Raw genomic sequence first — 27241 nt, forward strand, 5'->3', positions numbered from 1 at the left:
TTGCAGACCCCTGGTTTAGATGGAGGAAAACTCTCCCTCAGATCTCCATGTTCTTGGGAAAAGGATACCAGGAAAATGTCTTAGGTCTTGCTTAGATCTCAGTTTTTTGCTGTGCATTCCCTTCTCCCTCCTCTTAAAGCCTTCTAACTCACAAGCTTCATTTTCAGGATACTCCATCCTTCACTTCATCTCACCTCGAGTATGTCGATGAGGACATTCTCCTCCGGCTGTTTGGTGCTGCGGACGTTTTCCAGGACGATGGAGTAGTAGACTCCCTGAGGGTCCGACTGATACAGGTTGTACGTGTCTGACTGGTACCACTCCTGGAGGGCAAGGAAGACCTGGTTCTCGTCTGTGCTCACGATTTGAACATCCTGGGGTGAGATAAGGAGGGGTGCAGGGATGAAGAAAAAAGGCAGACAAAAGAGGACAGTCAATATTTCCAAATCAATGACTTTTGGAATGAAACAGTGGAGGCAGGAGGGAGAAGATTTCATATTCACTTTGGGTCAATACAAGAAAAAGCGATAATTGAAAAGAAGAGTTTAGTTCCTGGGGATTCATCTCTTCCAGAAACTAACTTCTTTTCAGGCCCGCCTGTAATCTTCTGTGAAAGACAGAAACAATCTTACCAATATTATCAAAATCTGACCCAGGATTTTATAGTGAAACTATAAAATATAAACTCTTTTTGTAACCAGCAGATCCTTCAGGGAGATGAAAACCCAGCAGTTTTCTCCGGACTCGTCTCATGCGTGGTTAGAGATTTCAAAATGTTTCTTTCTGCAGACTTCTGAGAGCCACACAGGTGTTTAATTTATTCTGGATTGACTTTTTATATTTTTTATGATGTGGGATTAGGGGAAAAAATGAGATTAAAGTCTTAATATAACAAGAAAAAAATAAGTGGAACGTGATAAAATTTAAAGTGATAAAATAAGTTTTAATGTCACAAGAAAATGAAAGTCGAAGCAATGAGACATAAATTGCAATGTTAAAAGTAATTAATCTGTATAAAAAGAGTTGTCAAATAATGAAAATATAGTCAGAATGTCACAAGAAATATACTTTTAAGCTTCTCTTTTGGATGTTGTTTCATGCTACTCTATTAGAACCGACTGCCGTCTGTGTGCGGCTGTGTTTTCAAGTTACTTTTTACCAGCAGCTCGAAACAAACTGTTTATCTTGGGAGTTGTCTGAGGTGAAGAGAATTAAACTGTATAAAAATAAGGAAGGCAGAATGAAGAAGAAGACCTTTAGCGTATGAATGATGAAAACAGGAAGAAAGAATAAAAAGGAAAACAAGCTGCGAGATGAAGGAAGACAGAGGTATAGGAGGAAATAAACACGCTATCAGAGAGCAGATAGAGCAGACAGCAGCAGAAGTGTTTGACGTGTTGTGAGGCCAGAGAGCAATATCTGATAAAACCAGTAATACAGAACTACAGAAACATACGGCAGGAGATAAGGGGACACTTAATCCCTCCAAAAACTGTTTTTGGCAGCTTAGGAAACTTGTTAGCGCTTCTTGTCAAAGCCTGTGAGCCTCTGATGCAAATGGCTTCATCACTCCTGAAAGACTGTAACAGCGGCGCAGAGAAGGACTCAGCACTTTCTTAGTGTTAGTGATTACATTAACATAACATTTGGAGATAAAGCCATCAGAGCGCAGGGGGAAAGTGCCCGAGAAGGTGTGTCTCTCATCATTGACGCGCTGCCATCTCACAGAGAAAAAACACTGGAGCTCGATTATGCTCAGATTTATGGTCGTAGCTCAGAGTCAGAGCAGGATGGAAAAGTGTGCGCTGATTTTCATATTCATAAATGTTTCTGAGTCAGCCAGCAAGCTGCGGAGCTGCTGCCAGGAGGACAATTATGCTACCAGTTAAAAGGAACGAGGCTGTGGCCGTCAGCTCACTCTGAATCCACTGGAGAATATGTACGGGACAAACTGTCATCCAGTGGGTGTGGGTGATAAAGGCTCGGGTCAGGTGGCTGGTCTGTCTCGTGTCCAGTTTGGAAGACATTTAGTTTGACTTCAGGCTTTCTTTCAGGTTGAAGGTGCAGGGAGAAGTGAGAAAGAAAGTTCAGGTTTTTCAAAGGAAATCATAAGTATGCTTCTTTTTACCTCTGACTTTTAGTTTTAGTTTGAAGTTGAAGAGAAACTTTTGTGCTTTCCTGTCTGGTAAACATGGATATAAAGCACCAATGCTGGATGTTCAGACTAAATGTGTGAAGATTTTCAAACCTCTATATGTTCATATGTCACAGAAATCGCTGAAACTGTTTGTAAACTGATCAAAGCACCCTGTTCTGAAAATAGCACAAGATATTCTTCACAAGACTTTCTGAAATCACAAGGTCATCTCATGGGCACTTCCTAACTGGTTTATGACATTGGAGGGATGGGCCTCAAACACCAAAGTCTGCACCCTTAACAGGCTTTCAGAGCGCTGGCCAATCAGAGTGAAGGGGGTTTGTGGAGCAGGGAGCCTTAAAGAGACAGCAGCTACTGGCTATGGTCATGTTGTTAGTCGTCGCCCTGTTGGCTATGGCTACCTTTTGCAGCAGCTCTCTCCTCTGTCCATTTCTTGTAATTCTTTTGTGTCTCTTTCATAATCTTAGCATTTGGAGTGGATCATTTCTTTGTGTGGCTCATTTGTTGGTCATGGACACCAAACTTTTTGTGGCTTTAGTGATATTTTTACTACTTTTTCTCCTGTGTTTGTCTAGAGATCCTACATGTAACCATGGCTGCATTGTTTACATGTGAATTCAGCTGTTAGCAGCCTGTAGCATGTCAGTGCTAACTGGTGTAAGGCCTGATGTCTTCCCACAAAGTGAGGAGAAGGAGGTGAGGACGTCGCACTGGTTCTCAGGTGTGAGCTAAGAAGTGACGACATGGACCTGTCCTTCCATCCTGTCGTGATTAGGAAAGTAAGATCTATCTCCAATAAGATGGACGAGCTAGCTGTGCTAACCCAGCAACAGAGGGAATACCAGAGGGCAGAGTAGCATCATGCTATTCATATTCATTCTATTCTATTCTATTCTATTCTATTCTATTCTATTCTATTCTATTCTATTCTAAATCGAAAGTCTTAGACAGAGGCTGAAATAAGGGTTTTCTTAAATACCAGAGAGAGAAAAAAGATTTTTTTTAGCTGCAAATCGAGTCAAGATAGGCTACTACGGCATTTTGGGACCATTTTGCGAACAACCAAGAGTCCATTTAAAAGACAAAGCATAAAATCCTGCATACATATTATTTATTTATTCCTTACTTCATTTCACCCCTCTACCAACATAAAACCTGACCGTCAATGAGAGAATAAATGTGCAGCAGTGACAGCATAACAAAAGTACACCCTATATGCTCACCCTCTTCCTTTACTTCCTCCTACTCTGTCTCTTTCCTCCATTAACACACTGCACCACACAGTTTACAGCTGACACTTTGTCATAGGCAGCAGTCTTAAAAAGTTAGCTGTGAAGCGAAATGTGCAAATGTTCACTCCTGCTGCCATTTAGTTGGGCTGCAGGTGAGTAAACACAACCCTACAGAACAGAAGACGTGCCAGAGATGCAAACACACACCTGAACACACAGAAAGTGTATGAATAAGTGCTTCAATGCATAGTTCACCTCCACATTCATAAGCTCGAACTCATGTTTCCTCAACATAAGTAAAAACTGAGGCTGAGATAAGAGTTCATGGTCAAAGGATCTGCAGTCAGTGCAGAGCTGGAAGCAAATCATTGAATATGGTTTATATCTAAGGACGTAAACACAAAAATGTATTTTTCCATTAAGTTTGTAACCTTTTATCTTTTCCACACTTTCATTTATTTCTCTGTACATTTCTCTTTCTCTGGCATCTTCTACACAGCTCCTCTCCGACTCCTGCTCTGATTCTTTACTTTTTTTTTTTTTTGCTCAGACGCAGAAGCTCAGCCACTTTTAAATATTCCTCCACTCTCTTAGAAATATCTGAATCCAGCTCTGAACAGGATTATGATGAATGGCAGCTGAAAGGAGCTTTTCTGTGTGCTCACTGATCCAACGTATGAGGACACAAACTGAGCTGGATGGATTTACAGCAGCTACAGTTCGGTGTGTACTGTGTGGTAGTCTGAATCTGTGCTGGGACGGAGACAGTTCGTCAAAGAGCAAAGAGTCTTCAAAGTGAACATCAGAGTCTGCTAACTGGAGGCTGGAATCGATAAGGAATTGTAGGAACTTTTAAAACTTTGAACCAATGTGTTGAACAAGCAGAAACAAGTGGTGGTGCTGGGATGGCAAAAGAAGTTTAAAGGGTTGGAACAAACTGCAGTCCAGTTACTTTTAGAGAACAAAAACTTTGATCAGAAGTCTCTGTTGAACTTAGGAAGACACTAGAAAAGCACTCAGAAAGCGCAGACCTCCGCCAAGCATACTGTGATTGTCACGCAACACATTAGTCCTACTTTAATGTTATACTCCCTTTCAGCAGACTGTCTGCTACAATTTGGTGTTAGTTGCAGGTTTGTACGATAATTTGTTACCTAACAGTGTTGAAAATTATGATGACAGTACATATTTCTTATTCAGGATCTTAGTATCCAGAATATTTCCAGGATCTGGATCGTACTTTTGCATCTGTCAGAAATTATGGTGACCTTGTCTTGTATTGTTTTGCAAAGCACTCCAACCATTTATTGTGGAGTTATATACACATATGGTGAAAACGGCCCTATCTCACAATGATAAAGAATCCTTTAAAAAAAATCCTGGATCCGGATGGTGCCCTGGATCACCTCCAAAATTTAATCACTTCTTCCTTATCCCATTTTGAACATTTTCTGAAAATTTCATCAAGATCCGTCTGTTACTTTTTGAGTCATGTTATTCACAAACAGATGAACTCTCCCCAAAACACTAAGAGCTAGAATCGTGTAACTGGCATCAACACAGATGTTTAATTTTGAAAGTTACACATAACACTTTAAAAACCATCATCGCTCCAGTTTTAAAATAGCTTTTTCAATTACTGTGACTCCTCAAGTATTTGGACTAGTGAGAAAATTCAAACGGCCCTTGAAGACAAAATACAAGTTTTATGGTGATATCTGGGGCATAACAGTGCCCCATATGAATCCACGTTCAACAATAATCCAGTCACAGGCAATAGTTGATGTAAGCTATTCTCATTACTATAACTCTTCAACTATTTGGACAAGTAGAAAAAAAATCAAACTTCCTAAAAGAAGAGAGGATGAGCTTTCTGGCGTGATTTCTGAGTCTTTCAAGGACAAAAAAAGTCCAGGTGACCTGTTTGATACTTGAATAATAAAAAGTTGGGACTGTTTTGGTGCCCGACTTCCTGTTCAGCTCCAGCATTTAACAAAAAAATAGACGTGTTACGTATCTAATTTGGAGGACTTGATGTGTCTTTCCTAGAGTGAGGTTCACTCCTGGTCCTCTTGATCTGACTGTGTAATAAATTTGTGGGCCACTTTCCTAATACTGGCATGAAGAAGAGACGGAGTTCGATGAAGAAGAGGAGATCCAATGGCAGCTTCAGTCCAACATCTTTATTTGAAGTTGACACAATGATGGCACACGGACAAAACCCTCCACTCCTCTCTCTAAACCTGATGTCCTAGCCTCCTTTATACTACTGGGGCGTCCCTAAATGCATGCAAGCTATCCTTGTATGGCAAACGAACTTTGTGTCTCTAGGTTGTTTTGCTGTAACCGAGCAGACCTTGGTCAAGACAGCTGTGGGCACTAAATCTTTCAATCCTGGCGAAATGAAGAGTCATCTCAAGTACATGGCTAGGCTAAACTTGTCCAAGGGTCAAAGGTTAGCTCCTGCAGGCCCCTGGACCTCTGCAGGCTGCTCTGCAGTTCACAAAATGAATCCACTCTCAATGAATCCTCAACAGACTCTGACCTGCTGGATCTGAGCTGGAACTTGAGTGTTTTCAGCCCCTTTGTTGGCAGGCTATTGGAAGGTCCCCACTGAAGTCTGGGATGACTTGCTGCAGCAGAGATCATCAGAGGAGATGACAGAGAAAAACAACATATTCTACCTGGAGTTCAAAGGAGTTTGCTCTCCAGTTTGGACGTGCTTTTGATTTTGAACCAGAGGATGAGGTGTTTACAGACTCCCGAGTCTACGGGGGGAATGTGAAACCATGGTGATTATGAAAGGAAGGGAATACAAACTGACGGAGAAACCACGTTGAGGAATTCTTGGGGTGTCTGTCCTCTGATATACAACCTCTCTATCCCTACACCAGCTGTGGTTTGGGTTTATTTAGCTTATTGTTATCAGTTTGAGTGGTCAACTTTTTTATCATTTATCATCAGTGTTGTTCTTTTTTTTACACTTGTGGTCACAGCCTTTCTCTTCACCTCCCTGGGCTCATGTTCAGAGTATTTTGCTAAATGAAAACTGTCAGTTATAATATTGTGGTACTATCTCTGATATCGTGACAGCCTTAGTCCAAACCAAGTTGGGCCCTGGTTTGCAGAACTTCTGATCTGACTTGAGCTCAAACACTCAATGATGACTCGGCAGGTGAAATGATTGAGTTGCTCATTAGTTGGCTGGCAGAGGTCTGGTGTTTTCTTCTATGAGCATCACCAAAGAAGCTAAATTTAACATCTTTATGGCAAAAAGAAAAGTTATGCAAGGAAGTCTTCATTTGGTGCATGTGTTGACAGAGTGCCACCTTCTCGAGCATTGAAACAAACCTTTGAGCCAAAGTCCAGACATGAGTTAGTAGCCACCAGCGTCCCTCCTATTGTTGCTGCATCACTAAGTGCACTCTGGAAAAAACACTCTCCATCCGTCTCTGTCAGGACCAGCAGAGCTACCCCAGCAGATAAGGAGTAAAACATCACAGATCCTGAAGCTGCATGAGCCACTGGAAGCAATAACATCCCACTCTCTGCTTCTCAGATTTCCCCTTAACTGAACCCAGTGTGGTTTCAATAACACGAGGAAGGTACAGACAGAGAAAAGACGGCGCTGTCTTTGTGCAGAGACTCTCCATGCTCCTCCAAAAGAATGTGAGATGTTTCTGAAGAGCCACAAGAATGAGTGAAAGAGGGAGGTGTAATGTATACACGGCCTCGAACACACACTCTGTGTGTCAGAGAGGAAGAGGAGGAGACACAGGAGAGGAGGGTGAAGGTGAATCAATGCAGGCGTGAAGCCAGAAGATGAAACAGATGTTGGATCTCTTTAATGTATGTTGTTAAACCTCTTGTGTTTCCCTATAATAGATTTTCTTTTTTTTAATAATATTATCAAAAGTGCTGAGAAGTGGAAGAAGATATTCAGTGAACTTCAACAGAGACTGGCTTTGTATAACAGTACAGAATTCATCTTTTTATCTTTACAAACACTAATAGTGGCGTGATAGTGAAGTTTTAAGATATTTTTTCTTTGTTTTCTCTGCCTGTCTCTAACTATAAATTATATTTCTTCACATCACCAATTAAATTTAAGTCTACAACATCCTTGGGCAGATCGTCAAACCTCTACATATTCATATGTTGTAGAAATCCCCGAATCTGTCTGTATGGACACTCCATCCTGATCCACTCCTCCTGAAACTCAAACTCGCGCATAACGCTATGAGAAACCTTTTCCTTATTTCGTTTAAAGGACAGACGACATCTGATGCTAGATTTCCTCCAGCAGTCAGCTGTGACTTAAAAAGCCTCTTCAGTGTGCTCAGCCTCACTCAGCAGAGTGAAGCTCATTTCTTTTCACACTCTAACAGATCCCATTAATCATGAAATCCTCATCATGCCCCTCGGACATTATTCACACTAAATCCTGTCAAAAGGACTCTTTGATACAGTCGACCACACATTACTCCTTTAAAAAAAGAAGCCCTGCTGGACTCTGGCTCCATCAGACTCCCTGAAACACTCTCTCTGGTGGAAGCATTGATTTTCTTGGTTGTTAGAAACAAATTTAGGAACTGTTTTAATGTCAAATCCTCTGTCAGATTTTACTTCAGTGTGCAAGTTTTACACAACATGTCTTCATGTTTTGTTGTTACATATTCTAACTGAGCTTGGACTCATCGTGTATTTTATTAGCTACACCTGCTCCCTGGGACAAAATGAATGGTTGATGCCAGAGGTCAGAGGAGAATGGACGGACTGGTTAGAAGCAGACAGACTACAGCAGGAGAAAGCCACACCGGATGACACTCCTGTCAGCTAAGAACAGGAAACTGAAGCACACTGTCCAACCAAAACTTGACCGCAGAGGACTGAAAAACATTGCCTGGTCTGATGAGTCTGGATTTCTGCTCCACGTTCAGATGGTAGGGTCAGAATTTGGCATCAACAACATGAAAACATGGATCCATCCTGCCTTGCATCGACAGTTCAGACTGCTGCTGGTGTAATGGTGTGGGGGACATTTTCTTGGCTCACTTTGGGCCCCTTAGTACCAACTGAGCATGGTTTACAGTAAACAGCCTACCTGAGTATTGTTGCTGACCATGTCCATCCCTTTATGAGCTCCCCTTTTGTTTGCTATCATCATGCTGGACAAGAGATGGGTACCAGCATTGCAAGGTCATATACTGAAGAAAAAATATGTTAAATTGAAAAATGTTCATATTCTATTATTAACTAAATTGTTATTTTTTACCACATTAACACAAAAAAGTACCGAAAATTAGTACCGTGGAGTACTGGTACTGATTGCCAGGTACCAGGCAACGGTACCTTATCATTTCAAATGGGCAAAGAAAAAAACAAATGGAAAATACTTTGAAAATGAACTCAAACAATACTTCAATACATTAACGACATCATCTAACAACAAAGCTATGAAAATATCCGACTTGTTTATCAAATACTTAAAATTCTCTGATTTAATATAAAATGTACTTATACTAATTATTATTAGTTAATTTCATCCTCTGCTTACAGTAAGGATGAATATAGTTTTTTACCCCATATACATGTTAAATATACTGCCTTTACGTGACTCCTTGTGTTTACACTGTAATCTGAAAAAGTTGATGTTTGCATTTTGTATTTCCTATAATCACATTCAGTTAAGACTCTGTGTAACCTCCTTGTGTTGGGAAAATAATAACAATAATATAATAATAATAATAATAATAATAATAATAATAATAATAATAATAATAATAATAATATAGTAATAATAATAATAATAATAATAATAATAATAATAATAATAATAATAATAATAAAAGAAAATGTCCATCCCTTAATGACCACAGTGTACATGAACCAGGACAGTGCTTCATGTCAAAAGGTTCTCAATCCAATACAGAACCTTTGGGATGTGGTGGAACCAAGCGGGGACCTCCAGTCTAAAAATATGAGACATATGGAGGTGCTAAAACCTGCTGAGTGTCCGCTTGAGGCTGGCTCCAGAAGTACTGAGAGTCACCAAGCCAAAAAAGCTGTTTTCACAGCAGAAAAAAAAAATAAAAATTTGCAGCCTTGTTTAAAAAAACATCTCCCATCTGGGTCAATCAAATAATTGATTTTACCATGGGTACACAACATACAGGGGGTGAGTTTTTTTCTAACTTAGCAGTTTAGAAGATTAAGATGATGATTTGTTATTGTTTTTTCTTATCTAAGGAGCGCTAGGCAGCTGGCTCCTTTGTTTATCCCATTCCTGTCTTCCCTTGTCTCAGTTTGTCTTCTTATATGTCTTGAAAGGGATATAACTGCAATTTTGTTGTACTTGTTGCAATGACAAATACAGAGATATCTATCTATCTATCTATCTATCTATCTATCTATCTATCTATCTATCTATCTATCTATCTATCTATCTATCTATCTAGCTAGCTAGCTAGCTAGCTCATATCGGGACTGATGGGTGTCCTGTAGCAGCAGAATCTCTGTTCCTGATGACCTGACCCTCTCTGTCACTAAGGCTGAGACGTCCTTCAGAAAAACTCCTTTCAGCCGCATACATTTATGATCTCTTTCAGAGCTTATGACCATCATGGAGGGTAAATAGCACTGACCTGCTCACCAGCTGCCTCTTTGTCATGGTGGTCTGACAGCCCCCAAACAACACTTTCTGAACTGACAGACCTTCTGCTGAAACGCCAGAGAAAGTACTTGGTATCAGGTTTTGTTGCACTGACAGGTGTTTTAATTATAGCCATGAGATCATCCCTGTTCATCAGACCTCACTGCTGCAGTTTGGAGGATAGTTAGACGACATGTTGGCAGACCCTTTTTTTATCATCAAAAGCTGAGTCAACACTTCATCTGTCTGCTGCTGAAATCTGAAAGATGTTCTTCAAAGATAAGACTTGTTTGACTGCTTTTAATTCCTAATGTTGTGTTCAAAACAAGCACAAATAACTTCACTTCAGTCTTAAGTGACCAGAGATGCAAACTTTGCCTGAAGGAGGGATGCCTGGAGTCAGCTGGAGACGGAACAGACGCCGAGCAAGACGGGACAGTTATTACCTGTGATTTCACACCTCAGCAAGTTGTATGCATGTGTTTGCACATGGGTTGCGTGTGTGTGTGTGTGGTTAATCCATGACTCGGGTCAGGTCTCACAGGAGCGAGCCAAACGGCTCTCTCTGATGGCCTCTGCATTTTTCATCCTCCAGCCTTTCAATTATTCACAGCGGAAAAACATCGCTTGGGCTCCTTCTTTCACCCTCACACACACTTTACCCTCCTCTCCGTTGCTCACTCCATCCTTCCTCTTCCTCCTCCTCCTCCTCCTCCTCCTCCTCTGTGTCCCTCGACCTAAAAGCATCGCGGCGTGTGACCTATCTGCTCACCCAAGTAAGATGACACGTGTAGAGAGGGAGGGAGACAAGAGGGAGACGGGGAGGGAGCAACTAGGGCGTACTTTAACTAAACACACACACACACACGCATACACACACTCATTTATCCGCCACCTTTCTTCCTGCCACACCTAATCAGATTGATCCCAGTCGTCTCGATTTGTTGGGCAGAGAGAAAGAGTGTGTGAGTGTATTTATGAGTGTGTGTGTGTGTCTGTGGGTAATTCAATCCCGTTCACCTTCCTTGAGGATCACAGAGGGCTGTAGCTGAAGTAGTCGAGCAATTGAGGCGTAAGATCTCTAAGTGGTGAGCCACAGTCGAATAAGAGTAATCCTATACATTTCCTGAAGTGAGTGCGTGTGTGAGTGTGTGTGTGTGTGTGTGTGTGTGTGTGTGTGTGTGTGTGTGTGTGTGTGTGTGACAGAGCATCGATGTCAGTGATTGTCTGAAAGCTTTTCATAGTTTAGGCCTGAAAAATACATGAGCACCTCTCCCCGGACTCTTTGTTCGATCACAGGAGGTCAATAGCGATCAGGTGGGTGTCGCGCTCAAACGGCCCCCTGTGCATCACATGCTGACAGTGAAGGTTCCACATTCATCGCCTGAGCTCGTCATCGACACAGGGAAGGGTGTAGATCGATGATGTGTGCTGAATATTTTATGGGGGATTTGCTGATCAGGTCTGCATGGGTTTTGGGTACAGGGCTGCGCTCATTTGTGAAACCAACGAAGAAGAACAGCGTTCAAAGTTTTAAAATAGTACTAGTAAAATCTGCAAATCCATTCTTTCAGTTTGAGTCTAACTTTGTTTTTGTTTGTTTTTCAAATTATTTTTTGAGCATTTTGTGCCTTTGATAAGAAAGGAGAGGACAGTGGTTAGAGAAGGAGAGGAGGAGAGAGTAGGGATTAAAACAGGCCACAGGCTGGATTTGAACTTGAGTCACCTGCTGCAGGGATCTGCGCCCTGAGCAAGGTTAAAATAGTGTTGGATTTGTCATTATAGTTAAGTTTTAGTTAGTTTTGACATTTTATTTTCCATCACAGTTTAGTTTTAATTAGTTTTGGAGTGGGCATTCTAGTTTTTATTTAGTTTTGATTTTTGCAACAAGGCTTGGTTTTAGTTTAGTTTTATTTTAGTTTCAGTTTAGTTTTTTCATACTTCATTACCTGGTGCAGGACTCAAAAAGGTCAGAGTAAATATTTTGTAATACTGTTTATTTTCAAGTCCAAGATAGTGCTCACTGCTCAGTCAATGCTGATACTGAACTCTTGTCTGCTGCCTTAAACATAAGAAAATAATATAAACTTAATATAAAAAATATAAAGATAAATTAAATAAAAATAATATAAACATAAATCTGATTTAAAAAAAATAATATGAGCTTTAATAATTAGAAACTTGGACTCTGTAACAATGAAGGCAGACTCAAATACAATCTAAGTCAGACTCACATGAAATTAAACTATTACAGATGCTCTGATTCATTGCTCCACTTCATTTTGTCACAGCACAGGGCACAGCCAGTCAGTGCAGGAAACAAGCACGTCCCAGTACGTCACTATGATGGTGCCATACGGCACTGACAACTGACGAAAACTGTCATAAAATTGGTTGGAAAAATGTGTCGGATTAATTTAAATCCTAAAGGCTATTAATTTTGTCAAAAACTATAACTAAAGACATTTTGTCCATAATTTTAATTAGTTTCAGTTAGTTTTGTGAACACAAGATACAGTTTTAGTTTACTTATCGTTTTTGTTTTCTTTTCTAGTTTTTATTAGTTTGAGTTAACTGCAATGTATTTAAAATTTTAGTTTTGGTTTTTAGTCTTGTTTTAGTTAACTATTAAAACCTTGGCCCCGAGTCTGACTTTACAGATTTCAGAATGAGACAAAAAAAAAAATGTTTTGTTGGGAAAAGTTTTGTTGGACTGATTTTCACAACTTCTTTTTCTTTTGGTCTGTGGAAAACATGTCAAGAGTTGTTTTTGTTGTTGTGACACTCATTGCACCAGCTTAAACTGTTTTCACCTGTTTTCATGGATTACAGAAAAACATGTTTGAAACATTCATCACCTCTTACCTCAGAGAGGACAACTTTTTCTTTGTTCACATTTTTTTTTCACTTGGAAAGCAGAACATATAAATCTATCACCTCAGGGTTGTAACTCGTCTCTTCATTTGAAGTGCAACCTTTCATCATTGTGTTTGCTTTGAACTTTTGCACATGTTTTTAAAGTTGCAGCATTTCCACATTTGCAGCACCAAACAAAGACAGTTTGAGGCCTTGTAGATCCACCGTGCTTGTGTACATGTATTAATTCATGTGCAGAGGAAAATCTATGAGAGATATCAACCTGGGAATTTTTGGGTCAGCTTTTCAGCTGAATCGTATAAAATCAATGAAATAATCTTTGACTGTGTTTGTGTTGGTTTGTTTGGAGCTTCGGCAGGTGACCAGGTAAAGGGGACAGCCTTTGATTGGATCTCTTTTTGTCTGGATTATAACTTACATAATGGCCTGCTCACTCCACATCCCCACTTGCTTCATGTAGATCTTAAAGAGACACAGACGGTTATCAAACACTGACCTTTGGCAGGGCGTACTTGGGAAACCTCATCTGGACGAACTCGTTGCGCCGATAGGAAACAAAATGCTTGGTGCGATTCCCCGTAGTGACCTGAGAGATGAACAAAAGACACAATTAAAACCCAGTCTCAAGAAATTTCCAAAACAATAATAAATTCTGTCAGTTATTCTATTGTTTCTACTGTGATCCACTTCTTTTATCGTACGACGGAAGGATATATCATGTACACCCTGCTTCTTATCAGGAGGTAATCTTGGTAAAATGTCGATAACAGATTGCTGCAAGGAATTTTGTTGACATATTCATTCATTTAGCACCAACATTTAGTAACATATCCCTCAAGGCGCCCAGGCAAGGGCAGGCGGACATTCAAATGCAAAGGAGCTCTGTTAAATAGATACATGATTCAGCCTGATGCCATGAAAGTGGACAGAAATACACCAAAGTAAATCAAGGTAGATTCTCAAAGATGAAAGAGAAACTCCAGAGGAAGAAAGAGGAGAAGTCAGAGCTGTTACTTGGAGTTATTTCAAAACCTTGTGCTACTATTAGTCATATTGACCTAAAATTGTTAAAAAGTTCAGTTTAAAAAATAAGTTCAGCAGAAACTACGACCCAAAAAAATCGTGTCCCAAATCTTTAAAAAGACATTTTCATCTTTCCTCTCAAAGCAGAAAGAAAATAGACTTTTCTATTGAAATGGTTCAATCATCGTGCAGCAGGTAGTGAGCTTCATTCACCATCTGCTGTTTGACTCACACGCTGCTGAAAGGTAAATGTAGGAAAGAAGAAGCACCTCCATCCTGCTCAGACCTTCACCTCCCTTAGCGGGACCTTGTGGGTAAATGTCTGAATCATGCGGCCCCCCTGCTGAGAGAGCTGATCAGAGAGCTCCCAGGGAGCTGAACCAGAACAGTCAGACAGCTGAGGCAGAGGAAGCTCAGTGACAGAGACAGCACCACTGACTGACAGCGACTTAAACAAGACGTGAACGTGTCACATCCTGAGTGACGGCTGCTCAAACACGCTCCCCGTCACCGTTTTTGTGAGGTGAGCGGCGCTTAACTTCCAGAGCTGCTGCTTTGAAAATCTGATGTAAAACTTTGTATTCAGCGCTTCTATTTCCGTCTTTGTGGTGAGAGCTTGTATTTTTTTTTACCCTCTTTCACTCGGATATCTGATCCTGTATCGTCTGTGCTCAGATTGAGCTGTGATTACAACCCCCCGCCTGTGATTGAAAGAGGACGAGCACGGTGCTTTTTTTATGCTGAACCGTGATGAAAAAGTGATGAAACAATGAAAGCCGTCTTTAAGAGCAAGATCCCCTGAAGGAAGCGCTATCGAGTTTCAAAAAAAGTTGTCTGAAGAAGAACGGCTGAGGAAATATTGTGTGTGTGAGTCCTAACACTGAACAGAATTTTTAAGTCTGACTGCAGAAATCTGTGCTGCCTCGAAAGAGAAACTGGGTCTTCAGAAACCTGGATCCTCTTTTGTGTTGGGGCTGCACCACGTCAGCAAAATGATCCTTTGCACAAAGAGAAATGCTCCTGAAGGTTTTGTTTTCTTACCACTGACCATCATGGATTGAGCATCACAGAGATAAGACAAACTCCTTCACAATTACTGCTTTTTAATTGTATGTAGAGGTGGATGTCTACTGTCATACAGCCCTTGGTGAAGCCAGTGGCTCATAAAAAGCTTTAGCTTTAAGTTGGTCTTCCACAAACCCGCCTGTTTTTGCAACCAGTCAGCATCTGTGCATTTGTGTATCCATCCATCTCCTCAGTTGTTTGCACACATAAATAGAGCTACCGTCTCCCCTGCTGATAAACTCTCCAGCTCTGATAACAAATCCTGGACTGTAAAGGAGTTTGTATTCGGGACATTGTGCTGAATTAATCTTCTCTTGTCCGTAATTGACTTGCCATGCAGTACAGTTCTGTACGCTGTGAGGAGGCCCGTAGCTGAATACCATTTGCATGTGATAACTGCAGAATATACATGAGCTGGCACTGCGCAGAGGAATCCCCGGTGTGGTGGGAATGTGCATGTGTGCATGCATATGAATGTGTGTAAGTGTGTGCATACAGGAATGTGTATGAGGGGAATTAAATCCTCATTAATAAACAATAGGCTGCTCCGTTATCCTCTGGGATTATCCTCCCACTGCTCCCAGTATGACTGACCCTCTGGAAGCCAGTGAGGGACGGATGTGTGGACAGAGAACAGGCTTTGATTGTTTCCTCATCACCTGCAGCATCCTGGAAATCCCCGTCTGGGTTCATGTATTAAAGTTACAAGAATAGCTGCTGATTAATTATCTCTCTTTCTGTTGGATCCACTGATTTGGTTCATGGACTCACAGCTCCTTCTATTCAAACATGCAGCTTCACTAAGAAGCAGGAAAAGTTTTTAAAGACTTAAAAAAAGTAATCCATTTTATTGAAAACAAGAGGAACTAGAAAAGCACTCAGAGAGCATAGTCCTACTTTAATGTTATACTCCCTTTCAGCAGACTGTCTGCTACAATTTGGTGTTAGTTGCAGGTTTGTATGATAATTTGTTTCCTGACAGTGTTGAAAATTATGATGACCCAGTACATATTTCATATTCTGGATCTTAGTATCCAGAATATTGGAAAGATATGGATCGTACTTTTACATCTGTCAGAAATTATGGTGACCTTGTCTTGTATTGTTTTGCAAAGCAATCCCACCTTTTATGGTGGAGTTATATACACATATGGTGAAAACAGCCCTATCTCACAATGATAAAGAATCCTTTAAAAGAATCCTGGATTCGGACAGTGATCCAGATCACCTCCAAAGTTTAATCACTTCTTCCTTATCCCATTTTGAACATTTTCTGAAAATTTCATGAAGATCTGTTGGTTACTTTTTGAGTTTTGTTGTTCACAAACAAACAAACAGACAAACTCTCCCAAAAACATAACCTCCATGGCGGAGGTAATAAAAACATACACAACAGTTACAACAGTTACAACAGTTACAACTGTTACAAAAGTTACAAAACAATGACGAAAATGTTGACAAGGCCTTTGATTCCACTCCTAAAGTCAAGTTTTTAGGGAGTAAGCAGCTGGGGCAGTGAGTCTCAAAGTTTGGGGTCATAAAAGCAGACAGCTCTCTCTCACCAGTGCTTTTTTGTAACAAAAGAAAAATCTAAAAGACAAGCAATGCATGATTTGACTTGAGGTGATGTATAAAAGGGACTAGTTTATTTTTTTGTTTAATACATTTCCAGTGTGTGTAAACCTTTGCTTTCTCAGACGTATGTTGGGGTCAAAGTAACTTAAAGGTCCAAAGACTTCTGGGGCCACTCTACTGGACTGCTGGGGCCTGCAGCAGGCTGTAGGTGGCTGCAGTGTAATATTTTAGAGTTTTTATCCCACTCTGAGTCAAACAGTTAAAGCTTCAGCCTCTGATAGTTTAATGAGTGTCTGACAATGAGGAATGTTAAAGTATTCTTACACATAATTGGGCCAAACCATTTCAGTTCACTGAGTTTGGTAGAGACTGGCAACTCCAGGTCAGGAGAGAGTCTTTGCCCCAAGAGAAGCTGAAGTATTGTGGCGTCTTGTTTACTAGTCAGGGGAAAAGGAGTGAGAGAAAGGCAGACAGACACTGTACCACTCTGCTTTGGTGAAGAGGGAATTGAACCAGATGACAAGGCTTCTAATTTACCAGTTAATCCATGTTCCAACCCTCACCTGTGGTTACAAGCAGTGGGTAGTAACCAAAAAACATATTTGGACCTGTTGTCTTTCTCACTGCAAAAACTGAAATCTTATTAAGTGTTTTTTTTTTTTCAATAGAAAAAGAAATAGAAATTGTCTTTTTAGACTAATTAAGAGCCACATTCCCCTGACCAGTTTAGAAAATGTCTTGTTTCAAGTTATTTCAAGATAAAAATAAGGTCTGAATTGCTTGTAACAAGTTTTAAAAATCTGCCAATGGAACAAGAGGAAAGTCACTTGAAAGAACAAATTTTTGAGCAAATTTTTCTTGTTCCGTTGGCAATTTTTTTGTACTTGTTACAAACAACTCAGACTTTATTTTTGTCCTTAAATAACTTTGAATAAGATATTTTTCTTGACTGGCCAGGCGAATGTGGCTCATATGAAGTATGATAAGACAATTTTACTTAAAATAAAACAAAGACAAAAAAACACTTAATAGGATTTCAGTTTTTTTGCAGTGCTCCTGCAGATGCTGCAATAACTTAGATACTTTAATTCTTCAATCAAGAAAAACAAAACATTTTAACCCAGGCTCTTATTCCCTCCTTTCCCCATCAGTTGAAGTGATGTGCTTACCTTCACAAATATGTACTCGTCCTGAACTAGCAGAGAGTTGTGGTCAATCTTGCCGAGGAACTGAGCCGTCACCATTTTGTCTGAGCAGTTCTGGATGAGGCAGGTGACGTACAGGTAACCTGAAGTGACATACAGAATACAAAGTTAGTATCAAATACAAAGGTGTGTATTTTATCCATTTATGAGGCATCTGGGTCTGGAAAAACAGTCAGAATGAGAGGCATCGGATACATTTCTCAAACAAAGCAGCACAGAGTTGATGCAGTGATGAGAATTCTAGAGGAAACCAGGTGGATCTACAAATTAAGACGTCATTAACTCTCTCAGATACAACATTATCCCTGCAGACATTCAGTCGCTTCAGCATCCAAATGGTCAGCAGGGATTATCCTCCCAGAGACACACACACAGAGGTTAGCGTCTGTTACAAAGCTCGACCGGTATTCAATTCCAACCAGCAGCTGCATCAGCAACACTGCTGCTTAAATTCAGCGGTTAGTCTCCTCCCAGAGGTGACATGCTGGCGAGACAGAAAGTGCACACACACTCACACTCACACTCACACACACTCACACACACAAGAGATTTAATGTGCTGAGGTGGATTTCTGCAGCAGGCATGAACTGCACAAACCCACATTCTGCAAGACTAGATCTGACCTTGCAGTGACTTAAAGCAATCCTTTCCTCACCCTTCATTTAACTCACACCACAAAGCCGGCACAAAGAACAGACACAACTTTAAAGCTCACCAAAGAGGATGAAACCACTGTATTGTCTTTAAATGCAAACAGCTGGGGTTTGGGAACTGTTAGAGAATCCCACAGCAGGCAGACCTAAATCAGAAAGCTCTCCAGGGAAGAGGTGTGGTAAACCATCTTTATGAAAATATGATTATAAAATGAGATATCAGGTGTGACGCTCAGATTGTAGCCCACGGACTAGTCGGACAAGGAAAGTTAACAGAGTGTGAAAATAAAAAGAGATTATGAAAGCTGTTTTGGGAAGTTGAAGATGGATCTTTAAAAACAATCAGGGTCTTTTGAGGCAAAGCTCTTTGGTCTTTATTTCTTTTTTAATGTATTTTCTGCTCGATGTTTTGTGCTCAGCTGACAGAGCCTGTTTATAACACCTGCAGGCTCAGATCCTTTCCCTGTTCTTTGCTGTAACATCTTTTTCTGGTTAAAAAAGCAGTTTGCTGTCTAACATGAAGGTCTGTCCCTGAAGGGGTTCCGCAGTAAGATTTCAGAAACTGTGAAGTAATAGTCAAAGAGTTATCCCCTGGTTTTCTGCCTGATAGCTGAAGATGCTAATTGAGCTGCTGTAAAATTTCAGGCTCAGCAGGAACCGATGGGCTCAACATCCCATGGCAAATCTTATCAAATGTAACTCTGCAAGATAACCAGTCTCTGTGCGATCTTAAAGTAATACTTTCCAGATTTCAGGAACTGTAGGAGGCGGGGCCTGCAATGCTGGGTGTTTCCGATTGGAGGAACAGGCACAGGTGACCCCCAACTGTGATGGACTTGGTTTAATAGATCCCAAACAGTGGTTTTCTTTGATGCTGAAAGTGTGAATGTGTCTCTAACTGCTCCCCATGTCACATTTTAAAGAGTGACCCTGTGAACTGGGGACCTTCAGCTGAACGTGTCAGTGGATATCCAGTTTACAACAGCTGTTGAAACACAGAAGTCCCTCAAGAACTCACCTTAGTTCCATTCATGTGTCATAATCTCATCAGATAAGTATTAAATGATGATCTGAAGCTGTTTGAGAAGGATGCATCCTGCAGGCTGAGTATCCTTCATACTAACAGGCTAACTGCAGAGCAACATGGATTGTCTGTCTCTTTCTGTGGCGTCATTTTTGCTGAATGAAGTTTCCTTGAGACTCAGTACTATTAGGTACTATTTAGCTCATGGACTAGTGGTCCCAGGGACTTCTAGTTCCTGGTACTTCTGGTCAGTAAGCACCTAAAGCTCCTCAAAAGGTTCCTAGTTCCTGGTTAAAGTTCCTGCCGTTTGAAAGCAACTTTGGAAAAATGCTTTTTACAGATGAAAGAATATTTTTGTTTTGGGATTAACTAAAGTTGAATCCACTGGTAGAGTTAAAGGCAGAAATAATTCTAAAATATTTTTGGTATCGCTCTATACTAAGGTCCTGTAATAAGCATTAATAAGACCTTTGTAAGTACTTATAAGATGCATATTCACATTATTTTTTGTTTAAAAGACTATATAACTGCTTAACAAGTGTTTAATAAGGTCATTGTAAGGGTTAGGCGTGAGGCCCTACGGGTTAGGTTTAGGCATGGGGCCCCGAAAAGGTAAAGTTTATGGTAAGGGCTGGGGTAGGGCTCATGAGAGACAAAAGCAGAAGATAAAAAACAAAGAGGGTTAGGGTTAGAGTTAGGGTTAGGTTCCATATACATTATAGCTTAAGTTTTCTTGTATTAACTATTACAATGACCTTATTAAACACTTATTAAGCAGTTATATAGTCTTTAAAACAAATGATAATGTTAATAAGAATCTTATAAGTACTTACAAAGGTCTTATTAATGCTTATTACAGGACCTTAATACAAAGCGTTACCCTTTTTTTATCATTATCTGAGCATGAGTAACTAAAAGAAATAATTACCTTTGAATCAGTCTAAGTAAACATTGGGAACAGGTCTTGTAAAGACGTCTTGGATCAGCCTTACGGTTGTAATATAACATGACTATAGTTGACATTTTGCATTTTAGTATCCGTTAAATAGCCAACAAAAGTTCTGCTCCATGCTTCAAAAGGGGAATGGCACGTAATGTCTCTTTATTTTATTTAACACACTTAAAAAAACCCAACGCCTTTTTCAATCTAACCAGATAAAGGTTTAGTGGAAGAATGGTTGTTTAAATATCATCCACTCCTTGGACAAGCATGACGCTATCACTGGTACCTGTGACACTCAGTATGACATCATCATTATTACCTAAGTACGCAACACAGAATAAACCTTTAGCATAGTCCGTCTTCTTTGGTGGCTCCATACTCTCCCTCTCTGCTCCGTCTTAGCTGAAGAGGTCTCTGATCCAACAAATGGACTGGCTAATTTATTGAAAAGTCTGGACATTTAATCAAAGCAGCATACGGCGGGGAACTCATTAAAAAACCATTAGATTGGGCTAAGTGTTCAATTCCAGCTTGGGGCACACACACACACACACACACCTGCAAACACACTCATATTTTGTGCAGCTGAAGTGGTATGAAAAGAGAAGTGTCAGAGCTAACTTATAAATGAACAGGGAGCAGAAATCTTTGGATATTTCATCAAGATGCTCTGACAGAGCCACACAAATAATTAAAAGTTCTTATTTCCAGGAGAGCTTTGGATGTTTCTTCTTCTTTTTTTGCATTTCTACACCATCAGACTCTGCAGATTCAACACTGAGGTTTGTAGTGTTGAACAGGGTACACTCACATAAATCCCCCTTAATGACACACACACACACAAACACACTCCCTGCACACATAGCTCATCAATCAATCGACCTCCTCAGTTCCTCTGGAGTCCTCTCCCTCCTAGTAGGGTCCCTCGCCTCAGCAGAGACTCCCTCAGCTCTTTGTCTTTCTTCGCAGAGTACAGCCGTTTAACCTTGGCGTCACCACATGTGACACGTGCAGAGCACGGAGCAAACAGATTGGTCGGGCATGCCTGGTCGCTCCAGAACACCCCTTCACTATCCGTCTATCTATCTGGGCACGGAAACAAGGAGAGGAAAAGGGAGGAGATGTGAAGCAGGAGGGGGGGACCATGTGTCGCTACATAGCCCCAGGATGGGCTCTCGTGCCTGGGCAGCCGGCCCAGTCAGACAGTCTGTCCCGTTCCTCCCTCCACAAACACAGGCAGACTTGTTCCTGCTGACAGCTTTCACTTTGCAGGGAGCATCTTTCTTTCTGTGGGTGGTTCGTCACTTTGAATACGGACCTCCTGTGGTGAGCACAGAGGGGAGGAAGGTGCTGTTTGTGAGTTTTTGGGTTAAACTGACCTAAAATAAAATCTGCAAGCAAAAAAGACATCGCTGTTTTAACCAGAGGTGGTATTTTGTTTGAAGATGTTAGTGACCATCTCTGACTCAGCTTGCTCCGATTTATTAAAGTTGGGGAGAGAGTTAACACACACACACCTCTACAACCACACAATCTTTAACACACACTCTTTCCATTACCCTCTTGGCCCTGGGTGAGGAGTTAGGCACTAACCTGTCCATGTGTCACTCAGCTGATATGATAATCCAGATTTTCTGTTGTTGGCCAGAGGAGCCTCTGACACCCCTCCATAATCTATCTGTTAATACTTCATCGACACCCTGGTACACAGAAAAACATCCAGCAGTCATGTTTAGTATGAGCTGCATTTATCCTGCAGGCTAAGCTAACATCATCATGATGTGGAAAAGTCTCCAAAATGCCCAGTTTAACATTATTTTAGCTTCTAACGCTGATCTTAATATCTGATGATAAGACCCACAGTCACTAAGTTTCTCTACCTGGCTTTGCTCTTTACTGTGACCAAGTTTTACTTCAAAACTGGGAACATTTCACTCTTTTGAAGAGCTGCGAATTTTTCCCAAGTCACACAAACGACAGAGGTATAAAGAACACAGGACAGAGAACACTATAGCAGCGAAATGGTGCTATATAAACAAAGAGAAAAAAATTCAATTCTCATCATTTTTTAGTGATGTATATGTTTTTTTCTCCTTGCCAAGTACCCCCTCATGCTGCGGCCACACCGGACACGAATTGGCGAATTTAAATGCCTATCACGCCCGAGGCTGGACGCTGGACTATTTTGACAAGCTGAGGAGCGATGCACTGACGTGCGTCACTGCAAAGAAATCCATCGATACAGAAATCTTTGAAATAAGTTGGCAATACTTTATGTGTGTCCATATTAATCCCTCAACAAACCTCTACACTCAATCCCTGAGGGGCCTGCTGCCTCTCCCTGGTAATCCACCTCCTCTGGCCCTGCCTGGCTGTTCCCTGCTACCTCATCCTCGACACCCTGACCCCTGTTCCTGGAGGTCTCCCTGAAGGGGTCTGGGGGCAGAAGCAGTGGTGGTGGTCACACGTCATCAAATTAATGACGTCAGTCGAGAATGTCATCACTGACTCAACGCAGCGGGGGGTACATGTACCCCCATTAGAGGACCACTGTCTTTCAACATTCATGTGTAACGTATGTTTAACAATGACATAAAATGGGTAATTACCAGTCATGTGACAACCAGATGGAAAGATGATTTTGGGAAACATCTTTGAGTGCATTTAATATAATGAGGACTTGTATAATCTGAGAGGATCACTGAGTACGAGACGCTGCAAATACACCAGATGCATCTCTGGTCTGGCTCCACTCCATTAGGTGTTGACTGTGTGCTCTCTCATTCGTCAACTCACACCAGCTGCATGTTCAGTCCAGTAGGTATCAGGACCTGGACAGCTGGAGTCACAGACCAAGGAGTTTGCTGAATTCCCACCCAAATGCTGATCCTCTCCTCGTTTATGTTGGGTTGCAAAACCTCAAACCTGTTGACGTCTAGCCTGGCTCTGCTCATTGTGTCGGTTTGTTATTGAAGTCAAGATAAATACAACCTGGTTTTGACATGCTATTATTGTGAAAGTCACTCTGCATTTTTTGGTGGTTTCCAGGCACAACTTCCTGTACCATCTGGCAGAATTGGAAGCATGCGTATCTGATGGGCGCCAACTTGCCAGAGCTGGGATGGACTGCAATGATTTGGTTAATCTGTGAAGTTTTACAAGAAGATGGAGCTACACTGCAAAAACTGAAATCTTATCAAGTGTTTTTGTCTTATTTTCTGTAGAAAATTCCTTTTTAGACTCAATATGAGCCAAATTCACATGACCAATCCAGAAAAATGTCTTGTTTAAAGTAATTTAAGGACGGAAAAGAGGTCTGAATTGCTCGTAACCAGTAAAAAAAATCTGCCAATGGAACAAGAGAAAAGTTACTTGTATTAAGACATTGTTCTAGTCTCAAGGAAATTTTCCAGCAATTTTTTTCTTGTTCCATTGGCAGATTTTTTTACTGGGTACAAGCGATTCAAACCTCATTTTTGTACTCTGATAACTTGAAACAAGACATTTTTCTGGATTGATAAGTTGAGAGTGGCTCATATCGAGCATAATAAGACAATTTTTACTTTAAAAAAGACAAAAACACTTGATAAGATTTCAGTTTTTTGCAGTGTACATGGTGCTGAGGGAGGCCTAACAAGTGAGGAAGCCCTCTGTCTGAGTGGTTTTCAGTGCCTGAAAAAACTCAACACAAACAGAATTCCAGTATGCTGACTGACTTCAAAATGATGCTCTCAAGACAAGAAAGATTACAAAGTTTGGTCATTTGAGTCCAAAAAATTTAAGAAAGATCTGAGTGCTTTTCTGCATAAAAACAGCCATGGTGGTGATTTAAATAGTATTACCTTTAGTGTTTTTTTTTAATATAAACAGGCCTGAGAAGAATCAGAAAGGACTCCTATGAAAGATTAATGAGATGACTGAGTATCCCCTTACCTCCACTTGTGTCTTGCATTTCCATGTGCACCACATCAGGATCCACATCAACTCCAGAGACTGACCTGGAAGACACAGGAGAACATTTCAACATCAACATGTCTGACCTGTGATGGGACACAAATAAACAGAAGTTGGATGTTCCTAATCTCCCAGTGGATAAACTGAGCTCAGGTAACTCACTTAACATGCCTAAAAATCTCTAAAACTCTCCTCCCCCCTTTCCCCTTTGGCTCACACAGCAGCACACTTGCTCTTTGTGCCCTTTGGTGAGCTGTAAACTAAGCAGCAGTGGAGTCTGTGAAATTTCCACAGCCCTGTAAAGATAGAGTGGAGATTTAAAACCTCGTTACTTCGCCAATAAAGAGACTTTACGAGCAATTAGCAGACGTGGAGGTATGTGAGGGGGGGATCACAGGAAGAGCCACAGGAAGCAGCACGGGTCATTCTTCTTCATGTGATCTGCGTGAGCCGTTAACCTGCGGCTCTATTAAATTCATGAAACTCAATATCAATGACTTCACTGCACCAAAGGAAAGTAAAGCTTCCTTTCAAGCTTCACAGGTGATGAGAGCAGTAAAAATTAACTGATCCACTTTATGTGACATTTCACAGCTGTTATTTTCACAGCAGGGGACGCAAACCCAGGAGACCTTTCAGTTTTTCATCATGTTTTAATACCTTGATCCAGAGGGAAGGGGAGGAGAGATGAAGAGGAGAGTGGAGGATGCCGTGCAGCAAAAGATCGGGGCTAGCTTGAACCTCAGCTGAAAACTTCAGGACTAAATCTTCTGGTTGGGCCAAAATACAGGAGATATCTCCTTGTTTTTAAACTTCAGGAAAGATTTTAGCTTTTTTTTGTCCCAATAGTTGAGGGAAAACTGGTGATTTGATTTAGGTCTGTATCATTTAGGTCAACAAAGCAAGGTACAACAACAATGTTAGCATGTTAGCATCACCAACAGATTCTGCTGATTAGATTCTAAATTGCTTTATGCAAACTAATATTACTTTAGAGTGAATGCATATGGACAACAGCAGATGAAGTTTCTTGATATGTTGTAAGCTAAAAGCTCCAGTAAGGAATTCTCAGTCCCCCTTGTGGACAACGTGACACATTTCACTCTTTGCTGTTTTTTCCCCTTAAAATCTACATTAACGGACAGCATTAAAAGCATTGTGTAGTAACTATGTAGCCTCTTAAAGACAGAGAGACCAAGTGCTTCTTCTACAGTCGAGGCAAAATGGGGAAGCGCAGAAACAGAATATAATAAACAAAACAAATGAAACCTGTTAAGATCAAAGCAGGGAAGACAAAAAATTACAAAAATGTCAAAGACAAGACAAAAAGATGATGACAGAGGTTAGACAGAAGTTCGAGAGATGATAGACAGGCATTAATTCAAATGAGCATAACTGCAAAAATACATAAATTATTATCTGTCTTCTTTAGAGCTTCATTGAAGAGTTTTTATCAGATTATCAAACAGACTGATGTGAACTCTGATGCCACCACATGACCCACAAAAGAGACCACCAAAAAGGAAGCTGAGCCTTTCAAACCTGTGTTGGCACAGTATAAGATTACCCAACAGCTGTACAACGTTAGTCCACTAGGGGTGCCAACACAAATCAAACTTTCCTAACATGAGTTTTAGAGCAGTTTCATCAGTTTTTGACATGACTGCAAGAAGTTTAGGTCAATATGGTATCTGAAGTTCTTGTTCTTGAATTTTTTTTTTCCTTAAGTGAGGGAGATGGTGAGGCAGGTCAGTGCCGTATCAGCTGTCTGCATGCAATGTAGCAGACTGCTGAGGTGAAGAGGGAGCTGAGTTTGAAGGTAAAGATTTTGATTGACCAGAAAGTCCATGGTTACCTCAGCTTTGCTCATGGGCTCTGGGTCGTGAAAGAAAGGATACGATTGTAGATAGAAGCAGCTGAATAGAGTTGCCCCTCAAAGTTGCCTGGACTTGAGGTCATTCTTTTCTCTTTTTTTTATGTAAGCAGAAGTAAGTCAACCAAATCTTTGGGATCTCCCATCAGTCTGTGAAACATTTTAGTTTTGATGATGATTAGTTTATTTATCTATGTATTTATTTATTCATGTAACTCCAATCTACTTTGAAAAAAACTAGAACTACTAGATGGGATCCAGTTTGGACTGCTAAATTAGCATGCTAATAGAAAACCAAAGTTGTAGCTTCATTACGATGCTAACTGAAGCTGTTATAGCTGCATTGTTTACCAATATGATGCAAACAGCAGCTACCAGATCCCAAGTCTTTAGGATATACCATCAGCCTGTGAAATATTTGGGACAAAAATCTACTTTGAGTGTGTTCATGAAGCTGAACTCTTGGGATAGATTTCAGAGAGCACTTGCGACTGTGTGCTAGCTTAGTTTACAGTCTGCTTGCAAGCTGACTGACTCCAGTTCACTTGCTTTTGTTGTGTGTTTGGTGAGTTTGACTGACTCCAAAGACTTGTTTTGTGGTGGTTTGTCCCACTAATGTTTTAATGTTTAGTGTTCTGCTAACAGCTTGATAATCAGAAACTTGCTAAATTAGCCTCTCATCCATGGCTGTGATAAGTAAGCAGCAGAATCCTCCAGGAGCAGCCGGGAAACATTTCCATAGAGAGGGATGTCCAGGTTGACTTGACTAGCCTACTGTTACCCCCAGCTCTGGATATGCAAGAGATAACTAGCTGGTTTGATGGTTTGAAGGATCAATTTTTGCTGGATTTTAATTTCCTTTTTGTAAGCTAAGAGTCCACTCAGGCCAGATTTATTCTGGACATTCTGACCAATGTTTGGGTAATTGAATCATCTGTTCAACTGCAATCAGGGTCAAGCCAAAAAGTTGGGTATGAGGGAGGAAAAAAGGTTCAATGAATGTTTTG

General features: G+C 40.7%; 1 protein-coding gene across 8 annotated transcripts in view; it reads right to left on the minus strand.

Annotated features, from left to right (window-relative positions):
- Positions 1–27241, minus strand: part of sorcs2 (sortilin-related VPS10 domain containing receptor 2) — a 403210-nt gene that overhangs the window by 39577 nt on the left and 336392 nt on the right. For all 8 annotated transcript variants that reach the window (XM_074699314.1, XM_074699319.1, XM_074699318.1 and 5 more), the window contains exons 6-9: positions 24341–24405; positions 17752–17870; positions 13416–13505; positions 195–374 (exon numbers count right to left, since the gene is read on the minus strand). In XM_074699314.1, coding sequence (XP_074555415.1) covers positions 195–374; positions 13416–13505; positions 17752–17870; positions 24341–24405 — 454 coding nt within the window. The remainder of the gene's footprint in view (positions 1–194; positions 375–13415; positions 13506–17751; positions 17871–24340; positions 24406–27241) is intronic.

This window comes from Halichoeres trimaculatus, unplaced genomic scaffold (genome assembly GCF_033239565.1).
Source record: "Halichoeres trimaculatus isolate MK-OKI-2021-1 unplaced genomic scaffold, fHalTri1.1 fHalTri1_scaffold_22, whole genome shotgun sequence".
Lineage (NCBI taxonomy): Eukaryota > Metazoa > Chordata > Actinopteri > Labriformes > Labridae > Halichoeres > Halichoeres trimaculatus.